General features: G+C 44.2%; 1 protein-coding gene across 5 annotated transcripts in view; it reads left to right on the forward strand.

Annotated features, from left to right (window-relative positions):
* SLC24A1 (solute carrier family 24 member 1) overlaps window positions 1-16,877 on the forward strand; it is a 101,045-nt gene that overhangs the window by 32,225 nt on the left and 51,943 nt on the right. For all 5 annotated transcript variants that reach the window (XM_088452881.1, XM_088452884.1, XM_088452885.1 and 2 more), the window contains exons 2-4: window positions 187-1,353; window positions 3,528-3,590; window positions 4,845-4,953. In XM_088452881.1, coding sequence (XP_088309007.1) covers window positions 373-1,353; window positions 3,528-3,590; window positions 4,845-4,953 — 1,153 coding nt within the window. In that variant the 5' untranslated portion in view covers window positions 187-372. The remainder of the gene's footprint in view (window positions 1-186; window positions 1,354-3,527; window positions 3,591-4,844; window positions 4,954-16,877) is intronic.

Genomic DNA, 16,877 nt, shown 5'->3' on the forward strand with positions numbered 1-16,877 from the left:
CCACTACTAAACTTGCACCCTATTACTTTCCCTCCTAGGTGTTAGTTGGTGGAATGTGTTTAGAAATGGTCTGCACTCTCTAGGATAGGGTATGACCTGACCAGGCCATTTGCTTTATGATCTGAATAATGATTCTGTGTTTATGTTTGAATTCACTAATGGACCTCTTATGTTTGCTCTGATTAGGATTCCGTACGATGCACAACAGGAACCTACTGTACAAATTTAGCAAATATCACAGTGAGTCAATTCAAAGATGAAAGACAAGCATAGGACAAGATCAGAAATCTCTCCCTAGGAAATAAAGTATTGTGTGGACGGAAGTCAAACTTTTTCTGGCTCCTGGTCTTTTAGCCAGGCTACACTACTACAATGCATCTACATAGGAGAAAAAGGCTTCAGCTGAACCGGATTTTGTTTATAGTGTGTGTGATGTTCCTTTGCTCTCTTTATCAGCTGTCAGTTGATGAGAGGATGAATCCAGAACATTGGACAGAGACTAATCTGGAGGATCCTAGTTTGGTGAGGGATGCAGAAACAGAGATGACCATAAAAGTATCTGTCAGAGAACTGATAAACCAGACCTCCACTACCAGCACCACTACCTCTAACTCACTTCACCCTACAGATAATGTAACAGAAAGGACCAAAATCAGACACTGTATTTTCGTGGACCCAGATCCCATAACGCCCACCATTAAACCAACAATCACAACCACTCTTGCAACCACAACCAGCAAACCCATCAGACCCCTTTTGCCTCATGTCAAAGGAGAGTACCCAGTGGACCTATTCAGCATAGAGCAGCGCAGGAAGGGCTGGGTAGTGCTTCACATCTTTGGCATGATGTACGTATTTGTGGCCTTGGCCATTGTCTGTGATGAATTCTTTGTCCCGGCTTTGGGGGTAATCACAGAAAAGCTTCAGATCTCCGAAGACGTGGCTGGTGCCACATTTATGGCAGCTGGCGGATCAGCACCTGAACTTTTCACCTCCCTCATTGGGGTGTTCATTTCTCACAGCAATGTAGGAATTGGGACGATTGTGGGCTCTGCCGTTTTTAACATCTTGTTTGTAATTGGTACTTGTGCCCTTTTCTCCAGGGAGATCCTCCACCTTACCTGGTGGCCTCTGTTCAGAGATGTCTCCTTTTATATCCTGGATTTGATCATGCTAATTATCTTTTTCCTTGATAACGTTATTCTGTGGTGGGAGAGCATGTTGCTCCTCAGCGCCTATGTGCTTTATGTCATCTTTATGAAATTCAATGTTCAGGTGGAGGCGTTGATGAAGACACAGCTCTCTAAAAGGAAGCGGCTTGTTAAAGTGATGGCGTTGGAAGACACTTCTAAGGTTTGTAAATATCAATGACTTTATAAAACTAGCCAGCTTTCATGTGTACATTTGGTCTTCAGGGCTGTGCTATAATAGATGCAGTCTGCATTATGCACCCTAGTGGGCAAACAATGTTAATTTTATGAAAAGTGGTCTGGTCAATACAGATAAGGCCAAGGAAATGTGGAAGGCAGGGGCAAATGCAGGGTATTTAGTGGGGGTTTACAAATGCTTGATTTTAGAGTTAAAGCCCCCATGCATCAGGCGTCCGATCTTGCGATCCTGCTATCAAATCGGAAATGCTGATCCGCCGGTCGGAAATGCTGACCTGCGACCATCGATGTTCCGTGATCCTGTGAAATTCTACATGTTAAGTTTCACAGATGTGCCAATCACAATGATTTTTTGATCGTGATTGGCATATCTGTGAAATGTTGAATTTCACCGATCCTGCGATGCAGGATCACAGGAACGCAGGAAACAGGATCACAGGAAAATAAAAATGTGTTATAATGCGGTGCCCTGAATCAAAGTTGCACTACATTATATGGCTTGTAGTAGCTACAAGTCATATACTGTAGTGCAACTTTGGTTCATTTTTGGGGCGTGGGTCCCCCTGGATTGCTTTGGTTGATCTGTATCAGGGCACCGCATTATAACACATTTTTCTTTTATAACACATTTTAACCCTTCACTGTTTGTTTATTATACATGTACTTCACTTTTTTATTTTCATTCTTTATATGCAGCTGTGGCTGCTCTTAACTATCTCTTTTACACTGCACTTTTCTAACTATGGCGGTGCCCTGGGGCAGCTTAGCTGGGCCAGTTTGGGGGTGTCCTGCGCTCTGTATTTGAATCCTAGTATGTTAGGAGGTTACCTGGATATGGTGGGTAGGCCCATAACATTGGCCAAGATTATGCTAAAAACATCTATTGATTGCAAAATTTTATTGCATTTATATATTATCAATAATTTGGAGTTGTGCACCTGAGAGTTTGTCTAATTACAACATTCAAATGGTGTTTATATGGGAATGCATATTATATATTGGTGCAAAAGCAAATATATTTAAAACATTAAATTAATAGAGGGTGACATATAGAAGTAAAGAAGCTACAATGTCACCATATTCTCATTACTTATTCAACGCATAAGATAGACTGCAAAATGCAGTGCTTTAAAAAAAATAATAATCGAATTTAGAGAGTGGACATTGGCAGAGTGCATTGACCTTCCATGTCCAACGGTGCTGTAAATTACCATAAAAGTATCTTAATGGATGCACTTAAAAAAACAGCCTAGAAAAGGGCACCTGGGTATAACCAGCAAACCAATAGCATTAGCATCAGGTGTAGCAAGTGTACATACTTACATCCCATGACGGCTTAGGATAGCGTAGAAATAGCTTAGAGACTTGCTTGGCAATGAATACAGTAGTACATACAAAGGTAACCCACATTACCGTTTGTACACGTCATATATACAAGAGAATTGTGACTTAACAGTTATCAATAGTACATATGGATGTCTGCTGAACGTGTGCTTTCAGGCTTATGTATCAGATGAATTAAGCACATGGGAGCAAAAGTACTAAGGTCTGGAAAGTGATAAATTGCAGAGTGATAAACTACCAACCAATAAACTCCTAACTGTCATATTTCAAACACAGCCTGTAACATGACAGTTAGGAGCTGAGTGGCACATTTCAATTTATCACATTCCAGAGCTTAATACATCTCCCTAATAAATTTTGTCTGTGACTAACACTGTGATCAGTAAATATTCTATATTGTAGTTTACATTTTTGTACAGTTACTAATCATTTCTGTGCCACAAGAGGAGTACACATCCTGGGCAGTGTGCCCTAGTATTTTCTGTCCAAAGCAAACTAATTAATCAAGTATCACCTGGCTGGCAAGAGACTGAAATGTGTGAGATGAAGTGGCTGCCCTCAGCAATGTGACTAGGGTTTCCCTTCGGTCTCCATACCCTGTAATATGAGTGTAATCATTTTACGGCTGATACATTGGGGATGAACACACATTTGTTGGCATAAATCTATTGACAAGACTGGTAGAGCTCCCATACCAAATGCCTGCATTATCCTGCACTGCTTATTTAGCATTATTGTTGCTGATGGTTGGGTGTCTTGTGAAGTCCTGACTGATGGCGTTATGTCTATATACAGAAAAGCAATGGGTCAGTTGCAGGGGATGAGTCAAAGCCACCAGAAGACAACAACAGATTAAAGGTAGGTGATATAAGGAGTCTAATACATGCTGCTCTAATGTACAAATCCAATTAACTCTCTTACTGTGTGTGTGATGTACTGTACTATTGCAAATAATCACCTTCATTATAAATGGTTTATACTTTTTAACCATTTAACTGATGTTTTTTCCCCACAAAACCGTTCAAATTGTTTTTTTTTATATTATTTAAACGGTTTAAAAATATTTTTTTATATATTTAAATAGTTTATTTAAAAAAAATATATCTAATGGGTGTTTTGCACCCCCCCTTATCCATAGGTCCCCTTTATAAAATAACTTCCCACAACCTATTGGTAATAGATAGACCCCCCCCAGTGGTCATAAATCTTAATAATAATAATACCCCCAAACCCCCTTTAGTAGTAAAAAAAAATTCTGTTTTCTAAACCAACCCTCCCCCCTGTAAAAAGACCCTTTTTCTTTGCACCCCCTCCAGCATAATATTTCTCTATATTACTCCTCCCCCACCCCCACTGGTGCAAGCACTGTGCCCCGGAGTACTGTTCCCGCTGCATTCTGGTGCGTTACTCCGGAGGTGATGCCGGTGGTCACAGAAAGCCACATCACTTCCAGGTAGGGGAGTCAGAGTACATACGTTCCTCATTTGTGCAGAACGGATCTCCTCTGCAAAAGCCAGGGGAAGCAACAGGGCAGCATTGCTCCGGTCGTGTCACATGCGATGTTGCCAGTTAAAGGGTTAACGACTAATAGTTATGCTTGTCATCATCTATGAAGTGTGTTGTGTTAATGTGTGCATTACAGCCATCTGCTGCACCTTTCTGCCTGCGTGGCTGATCCTTTCACTCCAGCAGAGCCTGGACTCACTGGCACTAGTAGGGTAATGGCAAAAATAAATAATGTCTACCGCTGGTCATGTTCAGGTAACAAAGAGCCATTTAAAAGCATACTCTAGGACAACCCATCACTGCATATGCCTTCATCTGTGTTTCCCCCATCAAACATTCTGTAACGACGGATCTGTGAGGTTGGGAGATGAGAGAGTACATGGGTTTTGTGTTTGCGCATTGCTAGTCTACTTCTGTTTGCGCAGTTTGGTTTCAGGGTGCTTAACTAGATTTGATGATTAAAGAAATCTCCTGCAATGGAAAATTGTTTGGGTCTTTCCCTGATGATAAATCTGATGACCACCCCCCCCACCACCCAGTGATGTTGCATGTATATATAATGACTCATGGTTAATATAAAATAATATTTGTTCCACCTCTGTCCAGCTGAAGCCATTCCTTACCAGAGGCGGAAGCTCGGCCTCTCTGCACAACAGCACCATTCGCAGCACCATCTTCCAGCTTATGATCCACACCCTGGACCCCCTGGGGGAAGGTAAGAGCACGTCCAATGAACACATACGGATGGACTTACTGGAACTAATGGACTGGTGTTGGCTATGACTGTTAGTTATAGTGGATTCTCTTCAGTTCATGACCTGAGGATTATATCATCTGTACAACTAGCATTGGCTGTCCTGTGATTTTGGTACAGGGATACAGTAGGTGAATGTTACAGCACAACCATTGTACTTGTCATTTAAGATATTGCGGCAATCTGTGGCTCTCCAGCTGTTTTGGAACTACAGTTCTCAGTTTGCCTTGACAGCCAGTGAACAGGGAACCTAGTAGATACGGCTATAGAGCCATAGAAGGTTGCATACACTTGTATTAGAGGGGTGCCATGTTCCCGCTGATGCTGTGCTTCTACTTTCCTCTGGTCAAATCCCTTGCTTTTATTTTCTGGTTTGCATAGCGTGACACACAGTGCACAGAGCCAGGGCTTCAGCTTGATGGAGCTTTAATCCATGGAGTCATGACACATATAATTTTCCTGCTATTCATGTCCCAAATGACTGCATGAGTTTGATTAACAAGTGTAATTGTGGATATCAAAGAGCCCTAGTAAAAACATGTTAATTAGGGCAGAATTAAGGGCTACATAAACCTGAGGCTAAAAATGTTCAAGGGCCTATACTAAGAAGAGGAGGAGCATTGGCCATTGCTGTATGGGTGTGGCCAGAGGGTGTGTACACCCCCTACACTGTCAGCTCCACTGTCTCTCTCTAAGGGATGTAGACAGCAAGTCGGCGGTCTAAATACCGACGTCCGGCTTCCCGACTCTCTAATCCCGGCGTGGTACTAATGACAGGCGTGGAGAACTCGACGCCTGTCATTATCCATACCCCGTAAGACCGACGCCGGGCATACCGAACGAAGGTAAGCGAGTCGCTGGGCGCGGACAGCCACTGGGGGGGAGGGTTAGGTTTTCGGGCTCCAGGAGGGACTTAGGGCTAGGCACCCCCCCGGGAGGGTTAGGTTTAGGCTAGGGGAAGGGAGGGTTAGGGTTAGGCACCCCCAGGGGGAGGTTAGGGTTAGGCACCTCACCGGGAGACTTAGGTATAGGCAGCGGGAAAGGGGGGGTTAGGTTTAGGCACTTAGGGGGGGTTTAGGGATAGGCACTTGGGGGGGAGGTTAGGGTTAGGCATCCCTAAGGGAGGGTTAGGATTAGGGGGTAGAATTAGGCTAGCGATACTTACCTTTTGACGATCTGGATTTTCACCCTTTCCGAGCTGCCGCTGTCGGTAATACCTACTACACCCCTCTCTAAGGAGTCTATTTATCAAGCGGTGAAAAGTGTGGAGAAGTTGCCCATAGCAACCAATCAGCTCCTACCTATTATTTTATAGACTGTTCTTGATAAATGCTACTTCAAAGCTGAATGGTTGCTATGGGCAACTTCTACACTGGTTCACTTCTCCACACTTTTCACTGCTTGATATATAGACCCCTAAATACTGTACATAAAAATTGAATCATTTTGTGAGAACTAGAAATACAAATTTAATACTTACAAGGCATCTGGTCATCATCATACTACCATAAAATGGGCCTATGTTTATGTGGGGGCCGGGAGCTGGAACTCCATCCTTCCTATTTTAATCTGGCCCTGCCTTCAGTTATGAAGCGGAATTCTAAAGAGAGCATGTTTAAGACAATAAGCCAAGGTGGAAATTACCTGTAAACTCAGCCAGGCCTCACAGAGGTGGAGGACATGGCATATGGACAACCAACACCTATGAACGCGCCTTAAAGTGAACGTGTACTGTTACATCTGAGAGGCGTGCCATGAAATTGATTTACATCCAAATGTAAATGAGCCGCAAAGCCGTTAGTAAGATCTACTTGTTAATGAAAAGACACTGATATTTTTTTTAGAAAATACATGTAGCCATAGGGATCATTGTGCCTTATAACCAATGCAGGGAAATTATACTGATGATCCCATTTGAATGTATATATCTCTGTTTTTTATATAAAACAGCTTCATAATAGGGGTAAGGTGCAATCATGGAGATTGCCATACACTTTAGGTTGGCAGAAGTATTGCTACTATTTCAGGGAGTCTCCGTGACAATCGGGAGAGTGGGCAAGTACTGTATGTCATAGAATCATAGCAACAAATTGACACAATGGGGTTAACACTATGGGCCTTATTCTGAGGTGCGAACAAAGCAAAAAACAGCAAGTAACTTTGTATGTGGAACCAACCATGTTGCACTGCAAGGGGTGCAGGCACATTTATTGTTTTTGCATGCAGGGTGAATACTGGCTGCTTTTGCATGTAGCCCACCAATATTTATTTTTACAATGCAATTTAGATCGCAGTTTGACGCGCCCCTCCCAAATCTAAATCGCTCTCTACATATTCAATCTGCACTACCTGCAATGAAAACAGTTACAAAGCTGCACAGTGACTTGCTCTATTTTTTGCATGGCTCCCAGCACAGAATTAGCCACAATATAATTCACCAAGTCCTATCATGGGGGTGATTGACATGAATTACATGAGTTAGTTAGGCATATAGGACATACTTGGCTACTCTCCTGAAAATCGTGTGTCGCTCCCGGCCCCCCAGAAGAGTGGGCAAGTCTCCCGGCCGGCGCCAAATGGAATGGAAGTCCCATGAGGAGGATACATTTAAGACGCAAGGGCGTAGCTACAGTAGGTGAATTTGTTGCAGGGCCTGGCCTACCTCCAGGGCCTGGCCCTTCCCCTGTACTCAGCTATGCTGCCAGTGGCTTTTCTATTCTCACCACTGCACAGTAGCACATCTGCTGTCATAGGCCCAGCTGGCTCTGCCTCCATATCTCAACAAAGATGCTGGGAGGACGTGTGGCTGTGTGTGGCTTCATGCCCTGTCCCAAGATATCCGCCATGATCTCTACTGAGCATGTGTAGGGGCCATCTTGAGAAAAGTGACATGTTTAGCAGATATGAGAGAAACTGTTAATACCTGCATATAACACTATAATAGCATTCTGCACCGCTACCCATTTGCAGCATACACTTGCTGGCTGGTGAGCTGTATAGAACCTTGCCCTGCTCCATTACCAGTGTCCATGTAACAGTGAGTACGGCTGTACCTGCTATATCTAACAATAAACCAACACCATTGGTTAAGTAATTGGGCTGTTCATAGTTTGAGCTATAGTTTGTTTGCCTAACAACTCTGCAATAACAACACCTGTTGCTTTACCACCGCTTATAATCAGGGCTCATCTGGGGCCACAGGTCCCTAAGTGAGGCCAGGGCACTTTGCACCCCAAGCCCCCTGTGCCCCAGGTTCTGACTCAATGCAAAATCACCTAAAAAGTGATGTATATACATATGAAGTCTGATGTAAGAAATTATCTTTTAAAATGACCTTGCATATTGCTTCACTATGCATCAAATTGCAGAAATGACCACATGTACTGAGTGTATCAGTGTCTCTTGTCCTGCCATGGCCTAGTTGCTGTAAATGGATTATCTCCTTGGCATTCAAGTATAGTTTAAAAGAGATTGAAGCTAAGTAGATAAATTGCTATTATGTTAGTGTGCCGGGTTATAGAAGGGAAGTGAGAACCAGATGGTCACCAGTGATACATTTATGCAGATAGAAAAAAAATATAGAAAGGCATTAAAATACAGTACATTGTTGATATAACATAACTAAGCATATCAATAATAACATACAATAAAATACAGTGTCCGAATATGGTTTTACATTTTGCTAGCAATACTTTGCTATGAGGAATAGAGAATAAGGGGGAATAATGTATTGCTGATACAACTCTCACTATGATAGGATTGTCTTATGACTTAATTAACTGGTTGACATATACACAGATATTATATTACTCTGACTATGCTTAATACTGTTGGATTAATTAAGGTATTTAGTCTATCAATTAAGTACTCTATAGTGTTATACTTCTTGTATATGGCCTTTACTCTTCTCTCTTCATTGAGCAGATACACGATATACACAGAGGGCCTTATTCTGAGTTGCATGGAATGCCGTCTGCTTCCGTTTCCCACAATTTTAGCAAACGGCACATGAGTCAGGAGCTTCATATGCGGGATACATTCAGTATACCGGCACAGGGGTTGCCGGGCTTAGAATACTGGCACCGGAATCCCGACACCTGTCAGAATCCCGACGCCGGCATCCCAGCTGCTGGCATCACAAAGGGAAGTAGCGGGGTTATGGGGAGGGTAAGGGTTAGGCACTAGGGGAAGGGTTAGGGTTAGGCACTAGTGGAAGGGATAGGTTTAGGGTATGGGGAAGGGGAGATTAGCTTTAGACAATAGGGGGGAAGGTTAGGTGCAGGCACCGGGGAGGATTAGTCTACCTACCAACAGGTGTGGGTATCCTAAGCCTGTTGGGATGCCGGTGATGGGATTTTGATCCCCGTGATCCTGAGCGCTGGCAACTCGTATTCATACCTCATAAGCAACTAGAGCAATTATAGATGAGTCAGAGTCACATGGATCTTGTAACTAAGTGGGTGTAACTTGGCAGCAACGGGACGTTTGCTGTGGGCATCTTGCTGAAATCGAGGATTATTCTGAGGAGAGTGATTGCACTCATAGTGGGTTTAGTGGCACATGCGTCCTAGTAGTTTTTAGCCAACATAAGCATATATGCCTATGTATGGAGGTATTCTTATCTGTACGCAAATTGCACAGATCTCCACTTACAGGTATATGGGAGTCAGTGTACGGCAACTAGGCATGTACACTAATGTGGAAATGGGCATGCAGTGGGCATGCAGAGTTGCGGTGTGATTCTGAGTTATATGTACGCATCTTTGTGATGGAGCTCTGGAGCTGATTCAGACCCGCTCGCTAAGAAGCGTTCGCTCATAGCTGCCGATGGTTCACATTGTACGCATGCATCGCAGTGCGCATGCGCGAACCACTGCAAAAGATCTGGAAGCATTCACTCACCCAGCATAGACAGCCCATCTGAATGAGTGACAGGAGAGGCCATTTGTAGTAACAGGGGCAGGGCACTAGAAACGGGGGAGCGGAGATGCGAACGCAGGTGTGCCTGAGCGTCCCAACGCCGTTTCAGAGGCGTACATAATTAACAGGCAGCGTCATTGTACACATCACCTGGTTGAATTTCACACTGAAGTGATCGCAGTGCTTGCGGCAGGGTATAGTCAACCTCAAGCGCTGCGATCGCATCCGTTGGTGCTTGATGTACCAAAGGTTTTGTGCACTTCCTGGAGATGACGTGCGCAAGTGGGCGTCTAATAACTGGCTGGTGGGTGTCTGCATACACAAAGTGAACGCACGACAAGACATAGGAGGCATGCTAATGCCTTGCCGTGTGATCGCCTGCCTTGCTGGGCGTGCGCTGGATTTGCATATGCTGGGTGTGAGCAAACGCATCTAGCGAGCGGGTCTGAATGAGCTCCTCTGCAATAAGCAATGCCTGGTATAAGTCCAGATGATGATGACTGTCACTCTTTTTCCTGCGCATGTTTTTAGTGGGCAGTGCGACCACTGGCGTCAGAAGGGGGGTGCGGGGGGTGCGGCCCGCATCGGGTGTCACCCTTCAAGGGGGTAACACCAAAAACAGCAGCATACAGACCCGCGGGCCGCACCTGCTGCCAGCACACCCCCTTCCTCCGAGGTCCTGCACTCTGCCGCCGCCGCCGGGAGTGACTTAGTTCTCTCTCCGCGGCCGGCGTCCAGAGCCACAGACAGGCACAGAGCATTTCTATGTGCCTGTGTGTGGCTCTGGACGCCGGCCGCGGTGACGTCATCACTCGCGCGGCATGAGGAAGAAGGAGGTGCGCGCCCGGAACCCTCCTGGTGGAAGCCAGCCTGGAGTGGACATCCTGAAGATAGGTAAGTAAGTATTGCACAGGGGAGGGGGCACAGCATAAGGGGCATTACTGGGGGTGTTCTGGGGGCACTACTGGGGGTACTGTATAGGGGGCACAGTATAAGGGCATTATGGAAGGCACAGCATATGGGGCACTACTGTCTGGGGGCACTGTATAAGGGGTGCTACTGGGGGTACTGTGTAAGGGCACTACTGGGGTACTGTATAAGGGCACTATAGGGGGCACTGTATAAGGGGTGCTACTGGGGTACTGTATAAGGGCACTATAGGGGGCACTGTATAAGGGGTGCTACTGGGGGTACTGTATAAGGGCACTACTGGGGTACTGTATAAGGGCACTATAGGGGGCACTGCATAAGGGGAGCTACTGGGGGCACAGCATCAGGGGCTCTAATACAGGAAGCATTGCATAATGGGCTTTAATATAGGAGGCATTGCATAATGGGTTCTAATACAGGAAGCACTGCATATTGGGCACAACTACAGGGGGCATTGCATAAAGGGGTATTACTAAAGGGGAAACTGCATAATGGACACTATTACTGGGGGCATTGAATAAGGGGCACTACTACTGTGGGCATTGTGTATAAGTGTCAATAACGTGGTCATTGTGTGAAATGGGCACTCCTGTGTGTCAGAACATAAATAAGGGACACTACTTTATGGTGTAATGTGAATCTCTAGCACTATGTGCGGTGTAATGTGGATAAGATTGTGCTACTGTGTGGCGTAATTTGAATTAGGGATAGTATTGTACGGCCATGTCCCTTTCTTTCAAGATCACGCCCCTTTTTGCGCTACATGCCTTAGGCGCACGCTGTCCTTTTATTGATAAATCGCCGGGGGGAGGGGGGGGTCGTTCCACCACATCTCTAGGACCACTTTAAGCATTGCTACCCAGAATATCGGGCGTGGCATCGGCACGCCTGCCGGGTGCGCCTGGCATTCCGTGAGGAGCACAGTGTGACTGCTGGACTGGTAAGGGGGAAGAGTTCCTGGAGCTGCGCTCCATGGTCCCGATTTTTTTTTTGTGGGGGGGGGGTGTCACCATGCATTACAGTACCGGGTGACACCAACCCTAGTGACGCCTCTGAGTGCGACCATGAGCTAGGAGCAATTTAAAGTACCAGAGGTGGGCTGGGAGCCAGGAGGTGCAGGTCAGGATGTGTTGGCAGCATAATTAATTTGGGTGAGATATTACCAATAGTAATGGGCTAAACTTCACTAGCGTCAGATGGAATTGTCAGACACGAGTGGAGAATATATGGTTGAACATACTGTAAATAAAATAACGGGAAGCTTTATGGAGCAAAATATTCCACATGAGAGTTTGGATTTAACCAAAAGGCAGCATTATAGCATGTAGTAGCACTGCAAACATGTCTGATTAGTTTCTTGAGCTTCTTATTTCGTAGAGTGCTATTGAGTTTGTACAAGGTGTAAGAAAAATTAGAGGGAGATGGGAACTGATACTCCTGCAATGGATTATATCAGGCCTCTGACTTCAGACCAGAGAGGTGCTAATTTGGGGCACTCCCTCCATATGTCGGAGAATGGTCCTTGGTACTCCCTAAGAACATTGTTTCCAACAGAGGTGTGAGGAAGTTAAGGAGAGGACCATATTGTTATAGCAATACCTGCAGGGAGGTGATAAGAACTTAGATATGTTCAGCTTTTAGCCGCCGCATTTCCTCTTATGCTTTACACACATACCATTACTCAAATGCCCCAGGACTTACGTTAAAAGCAGTAAAACCTTATTACTCCAGGGATTTAGGAGACACAACCCGTTGAGCGAGCAGGCAGTCAAGAAAACATTGAAGTGTAGCAAGCAGTAGAAACAAACGGATTGCTCACAGAAAAACAAGCAAAATTCAGGGACAAGATAAAGGTCAGAGCTGGCAGCAAGCAAAGGAATTAGGTCAGGATCCTAGGGCCTGATTCATACCCGTTCGCAAGGCTGCATTCGCAAGCAGCTGTCCGCATCCAAAGTATGCAAATCCTGCAATCGCACAGCAAGACATTAGCACGCCCACTATGTTTTGCCGTGCGACCGCGGTATGTATTTAGACACCCACCAGTCTGACACAAGACGCTCACTTTCCCTTAGTAACATACGTCCTCTCCAGGAAGTGTCTTAAACAATCGGTAACATCGGTTGACATCGGACCCATGCGTAGCACTTGCGGTTGACCATACCCTACCGCAAGTATTGTGAGTGCTGCTGTTTAATTCAGCCATGTGACACGTACGCCGACGATGCAACTAGCACAGAGGGGCGCACAAGATGACTATTTAAACCATGATCTACTAATGAGCAGGAAGCTACAAGCACAGTGAAAACCAGAAATAAAGTGCACCATTTTACTGAATCTATCAACAATAACCCAAGCAATATAAAATCCATTCAACAGGTAAATCCACAATAAAATCCATAGGGAATATGGCTTTTGTGGGATTGGGTAACTTCATAAGTGGTCTTAAAGGCTAAATTCTGGAACTTTTACTGCAAGCACAGGTTGAACAGTGCACTACAAAACCTATGGTGTCTTGTCTAACAGACGCACCACAAACAGATTGGTATAAGATACTGATAGTTCTAGAGACCCCTGGAAGTCTTACAATTGTGGGCCTCACTTAATACGCCTTAATATTTGTGTGGAAAAAGAGCCACCCTGAAGGAGTTTGTACAGGAGCTTTACTTCGGACTGAGGGCCTGATTCAGACCCGCTTGCAAGCGGATCGATGTTGGCCCAGTGCGCATGCACACGACGGACCCGGCTCCGTCGTGCGCATGCGCGAGACCCGGATAGCGACGGGCAAGCCGTCGCTATGGGTCTCGCTACAAAGGGGGCGTGCTGTCGATGGTGAGTGACAGCACGCCCCCTTTGGCGGGCGTTCCGGGGGCGTGGCTGGCCAGATGGAGGCGTTCCCATGGGAACGCCTAACGTCTGGGGCCGGCCCCACTGACATCACAAGTGATGTCGGTGGGAGTGCTTTTGGCTCTGATAGAGCCAATAGCACTCCAGGGCTTGCGGCAACGAGACCCTACCACAAGGGTCTCGTCGCAAGCCCGATGGTCGCGATGGTCTTGACCATCGAGACCATCTTCCTGGCCGCTCGCTATAGCTGAGGCCGCTCTTAAAAATCAGAAGGACGGCCCTGATTCAGAGCGAGCGCTCTGTCAGAGCGTCCGGCTCTGAATCAGGGCCTGAATGTTTATAGTGACATATACCTAATGAGACCAAGGACAATTTTATCAGGCAAGATAATGAGGGTGAGAACGGATTGATCTGCATGCTTCTGAAAAGAGTATCTGCTTTGAGGTTCTTCAATCCAGGTCTATATGTGATGTTGAAACGGGTCATCTGGTTTGCCTGGAACTTGATTGACTTGGGCTGTTGATGTTGATGCGGTGATGTGGAATAAATGAGAATGTCCTCAAGATATACAACAACACATTTTCCTAAAAAGTCTCTCAAAATGTCAATGATCATGTCTTGAAAAACAGCTTTAGCATTACTAAGACCAAAGGGCATTATTAAATACTTGTAGTGACCACAGTGGGTGCTAAAAGAGGTCTTGAACTCATTGCCCTCTCGGACGTTTATCAGGTTATATGCACCTCACAGATCAAGCTTACTGAATACAGATGCTCTATTCAGCTGGTCAAAAAGAATTAATGACAGTGGGTAATGTTATTTATTGTGATTTTATTTAACCCCCTGTAATAATGCATGGCCGCAGGGCTCTATATTTGTTTCTCACAGAGAAAAAAAAACAGTTCCAAGTGGTGAACTTGAGGGTCTAATGAAGCTTTCTTAGGGATTTCTTCATTGTACTCTTCCAATGATTTTCGGTCAAGGAGATTTTTTCCTTTGGGCAGCTTTGCTCCAGGTACTAAATCAACTGCACAATTATAGGGCTGATGAAAAGATAAAACATCTGCTGCTTTTTTGCAAAAAACATCTGCTAGACCCTCTCAGACTTCTGGATCTAGCAGATGTTTTTTTAACTCCTTTAATGGGTTTGGACAGAACATGAATGGGCAGATTGAGATAGTCCCTTGAACACTTTTTACCTGAATGGAGATTGTGATGGTTCGAGTACAGAGCAGGCAGAAAATAAATGGTTATCCAGGAAATAAACCAAGTTCAGGAGAACAGAGATCAACAATATCCAAAAACAGTCTGGGTCAGAAACAAGTAATAGGAGCAGAATATTACAGATTCAGCCTGGTCAGCAAGATAGGCAATATAACCAGCACAGAGGTGCAGACAAGATGGCTATTTAAACCAGATATGAGTCCTGGCTCGGATCACTTTTGGGTTCCGAAGAAAACCGAGTTCTGACTTAGATCTGAGCTCCAAACTTTGTGAGAAGACCTAACAACTGGATCTTGCGTATTTTGTATTGTATTTTAGTTCCTCCCTTGTGATTTCAGGTGTTGTGAGGTGGTCAGAATTTACTAGTAATGAATGTTGTTACTGATGATAATAATACTATAGGAAAAAAAATGGGTCCAATTTACAGGATTTTAGCTGTTATCATTTTTTTAAAGAAATCCAAAACCGAACCAAAACACTTGTGTTTTGGTTCTAGCAAAACCACCCTCAACGATTATAAAGAACCAAAAACAAAGTATGGGGTTCTGTGCACATCTCTAATTTAAACCCTTATCTACCAATTATCAGGAAGCTACAGACCAGCCCACACTATATATTACGTTTCTTGGCCATGAATACCAAACAGTTTCTGGTTATATTTTGTCTAATTTTGGCCTAAATACTGAGGTCAGGGAGCACTCCCATGTTAACCTCCAATTTGACCGCAATGGGGTTGTAATGTGGGGACTGCTAAACAATTATAGATCATGCTATATAACTTTAGGAAGTGGAAGTACTGGTGAAAATGATTACATGAGTGTTGAAGTCAGGTTTGCAGCACCTTGAAGGATGACATACCAGGAATGGGAGGAATTGTGGGTTGTTTAGGGGTGCATCTACAAATCCTCAAATATGACCACAACTCCCAATTGCAGGTGTTGCCAAACACAAGGAAGAGGACATCTTGAAATGAGCTTAGCAAAAAAACAGGTACATTCGTGTAAAAAAGTGGCGTATAGTGTGGGTCCTCATATTTTTTTGCAGTCATAAATTAGAGTTTATTATCCATTTATCATAAAAGAAACAGCACCAGTATGAAACATATATGTTTACATTGTTAAATTTAAAAGTATTCTCCTGCTTCATTCCCTTATTTGTAATTAAATCATGTATATAGGTTGCTATGTGTATTTACAGCGCCAACAAACAAAGCAAATAACAGCACAGATGTTGATGGATTGGTTGGAATTATAATGGACATAAATTGCTCTGGTTCACTACAATTCATCATCATTATTTTGTACTTGCAACTACTCTATAATAGGCACAAAATAAACACCAAACAGTCCAGGAGGCACTTATATCCATCACTAAGATTCCCCACTTGAATTTCCTTGAGTAGTCACTTCAAGATAGCCTTCTCATCAGAGTGTAATCTGAAAGAATTATAAACAATATATTCATAGTGTAGCAAAGTTTGTTAGACCTTTCAGGTTATAAAGGAGCTTTAGTCCAGACTTAATTACCATGTACGGTCGTCTACAATATTAAGTACACAAATAGGCACTTTGTAAGTGAGGTTTATTCACCAATCAACAATGAGCACTCTTATAGGGCACCTCGGGTCAGTATATATATGGGACATGTTTTCATTACCTCCATATGCCTTGAGGAAGATTCACACTGTATGTATTGAATGCGTTGGCAAGGAGGTTATCTATTGTGGGATGCAGTTGGACCATACCTGGTAAATGGATGGTAGTTCCTGGGGATGCCTGGCTGACACCTTCATCTAATGCAATATTTGTCTACTATTTCATCTTGTAGACCATTTTACTCGGTGATAGTCCATTGCACTTAATGTTTTACATTTGTGTCTGTCATCTTAATAAATATAGTTTTACACTATTGGAGACTTGTTCTATCTATTACAGCTTGAGTCTCCCATATCCAAATATTCCGAAATA

The sequence above is a fragment of the Taudactylus pleione genome, unplaced genomic scaffold (assembly GCF_031769625.1).
Source record: "Taudactylus pleione unplaced genomic scaffold, aTauple2 ptg000556l, whole genome shotgun sequence".
NCBI lineage: Eukaryota > Metazoa > Chordata > Amphibia > Anura > Myobatrachidae > Taudactylus > Taudactylus pleione.